The 12,902-nt window shown below is 36.1% G+C and overlaps 1 protein-coding gene and 1 pseudogene across 4 annotated transcripts in view; both read right to left on the bottom strand.

Annotated features, from left to right (window-relative positions):
• Positions 1-12,902, bottom strand: part of G2E3 (G2/M-phase specific E3 ubiquitin protein ligase) — an 81,219-nt gene that overhangs the window by 33,751 nt on the left and 34,566 nt on the right. For 2 of the 4 annotated variants that reach the window (XM_075532144.1, XM_075532145.1), the window contains 4 exons: positions 8,857-8,954; positions 4,915-5,016; positions 4,082-4,206; positions 2,625-2,790 (listed from right to left, as the gene is read on the bottom strand). In XM_075532144.1, coding sequence (XP_075388259.1) covers positions 2,625-2,790; positions 4,082-4,206; positions 4,915-5,016; positions 8,857-8,954 — 491 coding nt within the window. The remainder of the gene's footprint in view (positions 1-2,624; positions 2,791-4,081; positions 4,207-4,914; positions 5,017-8,856; positions 8,955-12,902) is intronic. The other 2 variants (XM_075532146.1, XM_075532147.1) reach the window with 1 other exon arrangement.
• LOC142426961 (U4 spliceosomal RNA) lies at positions 7,490-7,616 on the bottom strand (annotated as a pseudogene).

Below are 12,902 nucleotides of genomic sequence, written 5' to 3' on the forward strand. Positions count from 1 at the left end.
CAACCCCCCAAATAAATGAAAAAAGGCTCTACTGGGCAGAGCTGACATAGTACACATTTTTTCTACGAGGTGATCAGAAAGCAACTCACTCTGAGTTACTTCCCAGTTATTATCGCCTGGGAGGGTTATCTCTGGTCAACAGTATATTTTTCATAAAATCAGTTTTGCTCAAATCTTGATTTTTTGTGATGGCCAATTTAAGAGAACAGTGTGTGGCTGTGAAATTTTGTTTCCTGCTTGGGAAAAATGCTGCAGAAACTGTTGTGATGTTGAACACAGGTTACAAGGACAGAGTTAGGGAAAACTCAAGAGCACAAGTAGTTTGCTACTTTCAAAAAAGGTGAAATGTCAATTGATGACAAGCCTCATTGTGGATGTTTGTCAACTTCCTGAACTGAAAAAAAAGTCGACTAATAGTAGTGCATTTGGAGTTCATTCCACCAGGTCAGACTGTTATCAAGCTGACTGAAAAATGGCTTAACAGTGTGCAACAACAACAAAAAAGCCTGATTTTTGGCAGATGAGAGACTGGTTTTGCCACCACGACAATGCACCTGTTCATGCAGCCAGTTCAGTATGACAGTTTTTGGCAAAAAAATGGCATGCCTCTCTTGCCCCACATACCTTACTCACCTGGCCTCACTCCATGTCACTTCTTTTTGTTTCCGTGAATGAAGAGGGACATGAAAGGACAGAGATTTGATGATGTAGAAGAGGTGAAGGAAAAAATGAAGGAGGTACTGAAAGCTTGAAAAATGTTTCCAAGAATGGAATCACAGATTAGATAAATGTCTTAAGTATAATGCAGGGTACTTTGAAGGTGATATGTTGTTCTGTAAAAAAAATTTAAGTACATAGCTTTGGGAAAAATTCCGGGTTTTGGGGTACCCCCTCATATATATATATAGTATATACAGAAAGAAAAAAGAAGGTCTACAGAAGAGCCTGACAAAATGGATCTGAAAAGGCCAACGAGGAGTTGAGAAGAAGAAACAGGTTTTCCAGAAAAATGGGGGAAAAGACATTCTTAGAAGTCTGGCACAAGGAGGTGCATGTGGTCAAGGAGCTGTGATTACAGTACACAGAGGGATCACATTCTGACAGTATGGAATAAGTCGTGAAGGCTGAATTGGAAGGTCCAATAATGTTAAAGCTGCAAAAGTAAGGATGAAATTGAATGGATACACAAAAAAAGTTTATCAAGCAGATCTAGTAGACGTGGTGAATGATTTGTAGAAGGTTTGAAGAAAGAAGTAACTAAAGAGATTCAGACAGTTAATAGTTAGGACATTTTTGCAACATATGGGTGGGAAAACAAAAAGCTACTGTAATTTCTGCACCTGTAGGGATATGTGACCAATTGCAGGTAGACATCAAAATCACAGTAAAAACAAAACAAAGAAATGTCACTAAGAAAGAATTCTAGGGCACAGGGATGATACTAGTAAGACTATAAAACTGGAGAAATCCAAACTGACCAAGAATAGCAGCTATTATTTAGATACCCAGAGCTAAAAGTTTTTATTAACTTCTTTCTTTTAAGCTTTCATTTTTCCTCACAAAAATCTACCAAACATTTGTATTAGTTGCCAGTAATGAACTTTCACATGAATTTATCACCCAGTTCTCATTCTAGCACATCTATTCATTCTTTCTTTAACTTTTCAAATTAAGGAAGCTCAGAGACTGAAAAAGAAAATTCTTCAGGTATTGCTTTGGCTATCTAGACTAGGGAGAGCCCATTAACTATTTCGGGTAAGACTCTGGTATCTGAGAATTAAAAATATCAACAAAAAACAGTGGAGCCAATTTTAAATAACTTATAGCCAAGCTAACATTTCATATATCCTGTTTTTAAGTGCCTAAGGAGAACTCGGGAATTAAAATCGCTGTTTTGTACATTATGAAATACAAACGAAATTCCTAGAAAAAAATTACATAATTTTATAGATTAAAAAACCAAAAAAAAGAGAGGACCTGATGCAAAGGGCTTAAGTGGAGAGCAAATGCTTTGAGAATGATTGGGGCAGGGAATATACAGATGTGCTTTATACAATTGATGTATGTATATGTATGGATTGTGATAAGAGTTGTATGAGTCCCTAATAAAATGTAATAAAAGAAAAGAGGAGGAAAAAAAAAGAAAATGATTAGGGCAAAGAATGTACAGATGGGCTTTATACAATTGATGTATGCATATGTATGGATTGTGATAAGAGTTGTATGAGCCGCTAATAAATTGTTTAAAAAAAAAAGAAAAGAAAAGAAGTGAACTGGGAAGACATGGCCAATGAGACAGAAGGATACTGGGAGAATTACCAAAAAGCTTAGTCAAGAGTCTGCTCTTGAAAACAAGGAAGCGAGTTTTGAGAATGATGAGGGCACCGAGTGTATGAGTGCTTTACACAATTGATGTATGTGTGGATTTTGATAAGAGTTGTATGAGCCCCATAAAATGATTAAAAAAAAAAGAAATAAAAGGACATATTACACTGTAAAAAACAAACAAAAAACCCCCCAAAAAACCTTAAAATATAGTACTTAAGGTACTAAATGGTTGTTGAAAAATTGCAGATGATAATTTTTCAAATTACAATTCAAGTCAGTAAGAAACCTTATCTTACCTGTAAACAGTCTCTATGAAACCAAGCATTCTTACAACAAGGACTTCGTAATATGCTATAGGTTGGAACAGGCTCAATATATTCCAAGCAAATGGTGCATGGTAATGAGTCTCTATAATTATTAGGTGCAATTACTTGAACAGGTCGATGGTGCCAACAAAATGACCTAAAAATACACATAATTTAAAAATAATGTTTAATGAGTTATAAACACAACTAAATTGAAGAATTGCAATTCTTATACATAAGAGAAAATTTCACTCACAACTCTTATAATTAATTGGCCTACAATAGACTGCTACCTTGTTACTAATATAATAAATTAGGTTCACAATTTGAGATCAAGGACAGCAAGACTTTCATAATGTGAACTTTTGTGTATGGTTTCACCTCATATACATTTCAGTAACTAGTACTATCAATATTCAGAACCAAATACAATATTATTACAACTGAGTGTACATAGTATTGAATTCAACACCATATAATGAGAACCTATACTTAATATATTAACCGTATAGTCAGTATTTTAATATAATAAATCACTTCAAATGCAGTTTGATTAATATACTAAATCACTTCAAATGCAATCTATTTTTGTTTCAAGACATGACTTAAAACAAAGAACATTTATAACACTCAAATGCCAAAATTCAGATAATTTTGATGTTTAAAATTGGATTCTGAAAACAAATATTTTCAGGGGCATGATATTTAATGTTGCACTCAAATGACTTCAATTTATACAGAATACATAAGCCCTCTGAAAGACAAATGTACTATTAATTCTAATGAGTGACATAAAAACCCCCTGTATTTATATAGGTGTAAATTTTTGCTGAGTATGAATAAATTAAGTTTCATGCTCTATTACATAGCTGAAACATAGGTAAATATTACTCACTACGCCTTGTCCAAGTATGGCATTTCTCAAGACTTAGCAGGTAGAAATAACTACATAAAATAATGAATAGGAGAGCGGAGGGCAAGTGGGTTGGAAAGAGGGACGGCAGAGAACGGGGTGGGAGGAAGACTCCGGATAGGGCAAGATATGACAAAATAATGATGTATAAATTACCAAGGGCACATTGGGAGGGGGGAGCAGGGATGGAGAGGGAAAAAGAAAAGAGGACCTGATGCAAAAGGCTTAAGTGGAGAGCAAATGCTTTGAGAATGATTGGGGCAGGGAATGTGTGGATGTGCTTTATACAATTGATGTATGTATATGTATGGATTGTGATAAGAGTTGTGTGAGTCCCTAATAAAATGTAAAAAAATTTAAAAAATAAATAATGAATATATTCCTAAATACTAAATGTATGTTATTTGCATTTACATTATATGTGTATATTCAATGCAGCCTTAAGAAGAAATTTTACAAGGCAATTATATCATTGTAATACCTATTTTTCATTTTCTTAACATTCATTTATCTTTTATTTTTGTCAACAACTCACTTAAAATTGCCAGTAAATTGGAAAATACATTCTCTTTGAAGACCACATGGAAAATGGTAACTTCGTTTACATCGGGGTGCAACACATCCAATTGAAGCACCATTTTTCTTGCAAACACAGCATTTCTAGGAAAAAGAATGAAAACAGAAGCGAAATTAAGTATCAATAAGTTGGAATAAGAATAAGGATCCATATGTGACCTCCTCCTTAGGAGATGGACGGCAGAGAAGGGGGGAAGGGAGACTCCGGATAGGGCAAGATATGACAAAATAACAATCTATAAATTATCAAGGGCTCATGAGGGAGGGGGGAGCAGGGTGAGATGGAAAAAAAAAAAGAGAACCTGATGCAGAGGGCTTAAGTGGAGAGCAGGTGCTTTGGGAGTGATTGGGGCAAGGAATGTACAGATGTGCTTCATACAATTGATGTATGTATATGTGTGGATTGTGATAAGAGTTGTATGAGCCCCTAATAAAATGTAAAAAAAAGAAAAGAAAAAAAATGATGAGGGCAAAGAATCTACAGATGTGCTTCATACAATTGATGTATGTATATGTGTGGATTGTGGTAAGAGTTGTATGAGCCCCTAATAAAATGTTTAAAAAAAAAAAAGAAGAAGGAAGGTAGTGAAGTCAGTATTGTCACATGGGTTTTCAAGAGTCAGATTCTTTCATTTATAAAAATGCAAAATGTTCTTCTAAAACTTACCATATTTGATATTAATAAAAGTTGGAGGATAACATTTATAAAGTCTTCTATATAAAGTTGATAGAAACTACCCCAAGTACTGATTATATTTATTGCATTTGATTTAACAAGTAAAATTTTCTTACCAGTTTAGAAGCTCTGTTCACTTCCTTTCTGATGTCTTCTATTAGAAAACCATAAACTCCTTCTTCTTCTTTACCTCTCTGCCAAATTCCACTTGACATCAACTATGAATATATTCTTAATTAGAAAAATAACTGAATGATTGAAATAAAAATATATACCTGAAATATTAATTCTAGTAAAACAGATATAAAACTCACATTTCAAATACTTATCTATAGTCATTACTTTTCATAGTGAAAGTAAATTGGTGCACATATTACTTGACTTGGAAGATATTGTATTATTAACATTTCATATTACCGTATTAGTTTCTAAAAGTATTCCAGGAACATCCCCTTACAGAAGGGTCGCGGAGAGGAGACGAGCCAGTCAGGATGCGGTACAGCACTGATGAAACATTCAACTTTCCTCTAGTTCCTTAATGCTTCCTCCCCACCACTATCATAATCCCAATTCTACCTTACAAATCTCACTAGACCAGAGGATGTACACGGGTATAGATAAGGGCTGGAAACACAGGGAATTCAGGACAGATAGACCCCTCAAGATGAATAATGAGAATAGAGAAACCAGGAGGGTAAGGGAAGGTGGAGGAGGAAGGGTGAACCAATCACAATGATCTACATACAACCCCCTCCCTGGGGAACAGGAAACAGAAAAGTGGGTGAAGGGAGACACTGGACAGTGTAAGACATGGAAAAACAATAATTTATATATTATCAAGGGTTTGTGAGAGAGGGAAGGGGGGAAATGAGGAGCTGATACCAAGGGCTCAAGTAGAAAGCAAATGTTTTGAGAATGATGATGGCAATAAATGTACAAATGTGCTTGACACAATGGATGTAAGTATGGATCGTGATAATCGTTGTACTAGCCCCAATAAAATGATTAAAATACAATAATAATAAATAAAAATAGATTCACTGAAATACTAAATAAATAAATAAAAGTGTTCCAGGAAGTAAAAGAGGAGTAGCAAGCACAGATGGAAATGTAATAATAAAATATCAAGTAGATTATTCAAAGTATTACTGATATTTTAGGCTAACTTTGGATCTAGCTGGATTCATAACTTTTAAAAGGCATATATTTACAGGAAAATTAAATCTAGCATAAATGTTTCATTAACATTATTATGATTTTAACTTCAATGTTCAAATATGTTCAAGGAGTAAGAATCAGAAGAAGAAGGCGGATGGAAAGAATAAGACTGTGAACAAGAAACTCTGCTTGCAGACTAAGCTCTATGCCTAGCCTTTTACAACAGTAGGCCAAGTAATGTCTTTTCATCTAAAAATATCAGGTCACAGATTTTTGTATACTGTGCAACCCCTGTCTGTTATATTCTTTACTATGCCAATATTTTTCATATTGGTAACTTACTCTGTTTTTTCAATGGAGTTCAAGTTAAATCATTGTTTGGGGATTATTTTTTCATTCCCAGCAGGAGACCCTTACCACCCTACCTCGAGTTTCTAAAGAAGTCCCTTTTCCAGCATGATTCCTTCCTTGTTCTGTAAACTGCTTTCTCTAACGCAGAAAGAACTGACTTTAGGCAAATCAATCAACCCCAGCCCCATTTGGGTCTGTGTACCCTGGGCTGGAGAGTCCACTCAGAAAGGCAAGACCAGGGCTCTACATGCATTCACATTCCAACTTGACATCTGACTAACTGCCCAATACACTTGACACTTGGACTGTTACAACTTTCTACCCATATGGATATGATTGACATCTCTTGTTCAGACAAAACAGGTAAACTGGCCACCCTGGGGTTTTACTGTGCTGGAGTGCTATAAGCCACATCAGTACACTATTACCACTGGCTTCCAGTGGACCCAGAACTGTAGGACATGAGCATGTTAGGGCAATGGCCTCTGACTGTCACGGGACCAGGCAATACTCAGACTTTGGGAACCCTTCTCCCAGCCCTCCTTCTGACCCTCTGCCCACCTCTGATAAAACATACCTGGGCACAGGTCGTCTACAAAAAACTCTAGTTAGCACTCTCAGGGCCAGTTGAAATTTGCCCAGAGCAAGTGTCGACTTTCTATTATTGGGGCATTACCAAATCTGACCCATGACTTCTTGACCATGGCTTATGGTTTTATTATTTAAGTCTGATCAAAACTAACATTTTCAGACTACAGTATAAGAATGAATAAAGCTGAAATTAACTTCCAGAAATATTGGTTAACCCACCCAGTATAAGTATGGGGGTGACATTCGGCCAGAACTTTTACTAGTTGTGCTATTGGCAGGAGGGAAAAAAAGGGTAATTTTTTCACTGACCTTAAACATAAAAATAGGAGTACCAAGCAAGATTTTCACCAAGTCTCTTTCAGTTCTAAAACTCTAGTATAATTTGTATCAATTATTATACTTCCCTATTCATAATGAAATAGAATTTTAAGAGACTCATATTTATAACAGATTAGTCATAATTCAAAATTATATCCATAGATTAAATTTTTCATTGAAGAGACTTAACATTAACCAGTGTAATATATTCCAAAGAAATTAAAAAATGATATAAGTTAGGTGTGGGGAAAAAAACCTATTAAATCTCTAATTCTATTAAACAAAAAGTAAAACTTAAAAAAAAAATGAAGATATTTTCCGTTGCATTATAGAATTTAATTAGCAACAATCGCGCCTCAGGTAAACCTCACTGGCTACAATATTTCCACTGTGTAAAGCTGTATTATAAAACTTAATATACAACTTAGAAACATATTTTGGAATGCCAACTTCATGTTCAAGTCATGTTACGGAGTGATTATTAAGTTCTTAGACGAGGGCACAGCGAACCTATTTAACTCTCAGGGTAGCAGCAGCAGGAAACCTTATTCTTTAATACGAACTTATCAAGAAATATTCCAGATCATTCCTAAGAGAAGCATCTATTATTTTAACATGAATGCTATAGTGAGTTTAAAACTTTGTATACAATTTGATCATATTCCTTCCTTCAAAGAATGGAGTCTAATACTCCAACCCTTGAATGTGAGCTAGCCTTAAAGTGTGAGTTTGAACACCAGGTCCTAAGAGCCCATTTTGGTGAATGTGTCTCCATCTCTGATCACTTGCTTCAGGGAAACTAACTACCATGCTATAGGCAACCCAATGGATAGATAACTTGAGGTTAGAAACCGAGGTCCAAAGTCATGAGTGAGTCATCTTAGATGTTGATCCTCTGGGCCAGATAAGGCATCAGAAGACTGCACCCTTGCTGAGATCTCAATTACAACCTCATGAATCCCTGAGGCAGAAAGACACAGTGAAGCCGACCCCAGTTTTTAAAAACTATGTGAAATTAAAAAAAAAAGTTTTAAATTGATATTTTAAAGGATGATTTGTTCAGCAATACCTAACTTTGTAGGTGGCAAGAAATATTGCCTGTGTGAATGTAACCTTAGCACCAATACCTTGAGGTGCAAATTCAATGAGCTGATGGCAGAAGGGCCAATGGAAGAGGGCAAACCAATGAGGGCTGATTCTCAATTTGAAATCATCCTTTTTCTTTCTTTTGAGTGGCCCATAAATAAACCTGTTTCTCTTTCCACAAATTATGTATTACTAACGCTTGAATTTTTCCTTTCTGGTTCTCTGTGAAATAAAATCCTTGTACTCTCAACTTTCAAACAAGTCTTTTCTGAGATTTATCCCTAGAATAAGGGAAACTAAAAGGTGGCAAAAATATAACTTTCTATATCTATTTTATTTTTCATTCTTTTCACTTACACATTGAACAGTTACACAAAAACAAACAGCTAACATGAAATATGTTCTGAGAAATTAGAGAATTTTAAAATTTGATTTAGAAATATCTCATTTTTTCCATGTCCAGAGAAGTTCAATGACTTACACAACTCTGAAAAATCCATGTTTCTTTTAAGAGACTAGCAAGGTCCTCAAACTTGTTTATACGTTATACTCACCAAACAATAGTAATGTACAGTGAGATTCCATTTCTCGTTAGTTTTCTTTTCTCCATATTTATTGGGACAGTCATCATTTTTTCGGCAGAAAACACAAGCTAACAGTAAAAAAGTCAAGTATACAAAAGATAAATTCCAAAAATCACATAGAACTGGCCCTTCCTCAATTTATCTAGAATTACTTTCAGAAAGCAATTTGTATTATTATTTCTGTCAGTAATTTTATAGCTGTTAACACCTTATGTCTAAAACATTAGTACGATCTTACATTTTTTCATCAATCTGGAATGAAAATCTAGGATATAAAAGAAATCAAATGACAAATCACACTGGGTAAATCTGCTGCATAAGACGTTTTTTAAAGCACCAAAGAGCAAGGATGTCACTTTAACAACTCAGGTGTTCCTGACTCAAGCTATGGTATTTTCAATAGCCTCATAAGCCTGTGAAAGTTGGGCAGTGGCTAAGGAATACCGAGGAAGACTCAATACAGTTGAACTATGGTGCTGGAGACTAACGAAAATAACTGTAGACTGCCAGAAGAACAAACAGATCTGTCTTGGAAGTAGTACAGCCTGCCAGAATGCTCCTTGGAAGCAAGGATGGTGAGCTTTCACCTCCCATACTTTAGATGCTCTCAGAGAAGACCAGTCCCTGGAGGAGGACATCAAGCTTGATAAAGAGGAAGGGCAGTGAGAAAGAGGAAGACTCTTGATGAGATCGACTGACACAGCAGCTGTCCTTCAGTCTATAATATGTAAGGTCATTACAGGTTAGAACTGACTAAACACCACTTACCAACCACAACAATAAGATTATATACTTAAATGAGCCACTTATGGTATGAGGTTCCTGAAAATGGCGTAGTAGGAAATTCCAAAATCGGATAAAATAACAATTAAGTTGCAAAACTGTCAGGATCAACTTTTTATAAAATTCTTAAAAAACTTAGAACCTGCTTTGTGAAGAAAAAAAGCTGCTGAGTTTCAATAAAAAAGAGATGTGACATTTTTAACTTATCTGCTCACCTCCCCATATTCCGTAACTTGATTCAGGTAGTAGCAACTCATTTTCCAGGTGTGCTGGCTAATAAAAGAGAAAGCAACAAGAACCTTGTTCTCAAAGAATTGATTGTACGACCCTCTGCTGATCTGCATGGTGGCTCCCTTAGGGGATTGAATTGGAGGCTTGCCTATATTTCACTTGTGGCAGAATTTTTTTCCATGTATGGAGCAGAAGAACCATTTTAAGACAAACTTAAGTACTAGCTGCAACTGCTAGGATAACAGGCAAAGCGAGTAGCAAAGAAGCCAGAGCTCACACTTTAAGTAAGAGTTCAGAGAAGGTGACATAGGGAGAAACAAGTGCATCGGCACATGCCCAGGTAAGGAGGCCTGCTCACAAAATACGACCCAAAGCTTATGCCTCCGACGGACCTTTTAGGCGTGTGAAAGCACGAAGTGAAAGCTAAAGTCATGTTTAACTATTGTACATCAAGTAATACCCTAACAGAAAAATCAATGCAGAAAGTCCAGGCAGTTGCTTTATTTGGTTGTGCTTGCTTGTATGTTTTCTTGGTGTATGCATTTAAAAAATGACCAAAAACATTAACAACTATGCTAACAGGATACGGACTTCAAAAGTCATGCATCATGACTTTCTATAATTATTTGACTTTTCATGTGATCATAAAAGGGATTACAGATTTTAAAAATAGTTTAGGATAATCACTAAGGAAACAAATAACTATACCCATAACAACACATCTTAAAGACAAACCCCCCTGATATTTAGAGTTGTCATATTATTATAGTTAAAATATCCAGTTTTCAACCAAAAATTGGAAAGCATACAAGGTAATAAAGTATGCTCACTGGAGGTGAGGGGTGTGTAGTAAAAAGAAATTATCTCTAAGGAAACTTGATTATAATTATTAGATAAAAATATGCTCAAAGAACTAATTAAACCAAGCTGAGGGAATCGTATCTTAACTAACAGAGAATGGCAACAAAGAGAGAGAAACTAAAGAAACCAAGCAAATTTTGAAGCTGAAAAGTACAATAACAGTGGTCAAGTAAAATGATCGGTATGGTTCTTCTAGCCAGTCGTTAGTGGAAGGCTACTCAGCCTACAAAAATGTAGAGCTGAATACCTTTGAGCAGGAGGCTGGATGTTTATCAAAAATGAAGAAGTACAGGATTCATACCAACTAAATATGTGGTTCCGTATCATCAGCCAAAACCAGAACAGGGACCATATGCTGAAGAAAATTAAAACAAGGCCACAGGAGACAAAATAAGACTCGAATATAATCTATGTAACTGTATAGAATATTTCAAGAACAGATTAGATGCACTGAACACTACTGAGAATTCCTGATGAACTGTGGGAACACATCAACAACACTACATATGAAAAAAGTAAGTGGTCATCAAAAAGATAAGAAAGAAAGAAAAGAACAACGTAGATGTCAGAAGAGACCATCGTCCATGCCAACAGGCATCTCTCTCCTTAGCAATCCTGCTCTCTTGGCCGCTCAACTACGCTTCACTCGTGCAAATATAACACGGCTCTTCTGCTGTAAGTTTCCAGCTTCCTCAGTAAGCACTTCAAGTCCTCATTGCTTTCAATAAGCAAGGTTTGGTCCTCTAATTACCAAAGGTTGTCAATGAGCCTTCCTCAAATCCTGATGTCGAGTTACTATCCATCTAGTCCAGTCTCTCAGATCACTTGCTCAGCATACAGACTGAATAAATATTAAGAAAGAATACAATCCTGATGCTTATTTTAAACGACAGAGTATTCTCTTGTTCTGCTCAAATAACTGTCTCTTGAATTTCCACTCGTGTGGAATTCCCCCTTTTCCCATTGTTATCCAGTTTATGATTCACACAGATAAATGTCTTTATATAGCCAATAACACACAAATAAACGTCTTTCTGGAATTTTCTGCTTTCAAGACAGATTTATGTGGTGTCAGCAATATCACTTGCTCCATATTCTCTTTTGAGTCTCAGATGAATTTCTGGCTGCTCCCTGTCAGTTTCTCCGGCAACCCTTTTGGAATTGTATCAGCAATATTTTGCTTGCACATGATAGTAATGATATTGCTTAGTAATTTCCACATTCTGTTGAGTTTCCCTTCAGGCGGCGTAATTTCTACATTCTGTTGAGTTTCCCTTAAGGGGGCGAGGGATGGACATGCTAATGAATCTCTTCCAGTCTGTTGGTCAGGCAGCTGTTCTTTAAATTTCTTGACATACACAGTCAAGTCAGTGCTTCCAGTGATGTATCAGCTTGTTGACACATTTTATTCCACCCCTCCCCCACCAGGCCCTACCTACCTACCTCCTCCCAGCCCTACCTCTTGTTGAAACATTTTCATTGGTATGCTATCAGTTTTTAGGTTTGTTTTTGGCTAGTACTATTTTGGTTCTTGATTATATGCAACCTCTTAAAATGGTTGAATGTTGATCTATTCTTTTTGGTATGGTGATTCTGTGTATTCCTGCCATCTTCCTTAGATGTATCCGGCACCATTTTGCCCATAGACTCCTTGAGTATTGCAACCCCAGACTTGTCCTATGGACAAAAATGATTGTATCTTTAAAATTTTATGATCCTGATTTGATGTAATATAATCTGTTAATTTCTCTAATAAGTCCCCAGAATTTTGTGAATGTTGTCTTAGAACTCTCTATGCACAGAGCAGCAAGTTATCCAAAGCAACCAAGAAGTGAAGTGCTATGACAGGGGTGGTTAATATCAGAATAGAATAAAAAAAGGTTGAGGATGAAGTCATGTGTGACCTCTACTGTGTGGCAGTCAGCCTTGAGCTGGGTGTGCAGTTGGATACTCCTCCCTACTGAAGCTGGAAGAGATCAGAAGTGGGCCCCATTCCATTTCCTCAGTAACCATGTCTCCACTCTATGACTCAGCTTCCATCTCTGGACACATACTCAGAAGATCTAAAAACAGGTGTTCACATAAAAACTCAAACAAAAATGTTTACAGGAGCAGTATTCACAGTAGTCAAAAGAAAAAAT

Source organism: Tenrec ecaudatus, chromosome 14, assembly GCF_050624435.1.
Source record: "Tenrec ecaudatus isolate mTenEca1 chromosome 14, mTenEca1.hap1, whole genome shotgun sequence".
In the NCBI taxonomy this organism is placed as follows: Eukaryota; Metazoa; Chordata; class Mammalia; order Afrosoricida; family Tenrecidae; genus Tenrec; species Tenrec ecaudatus.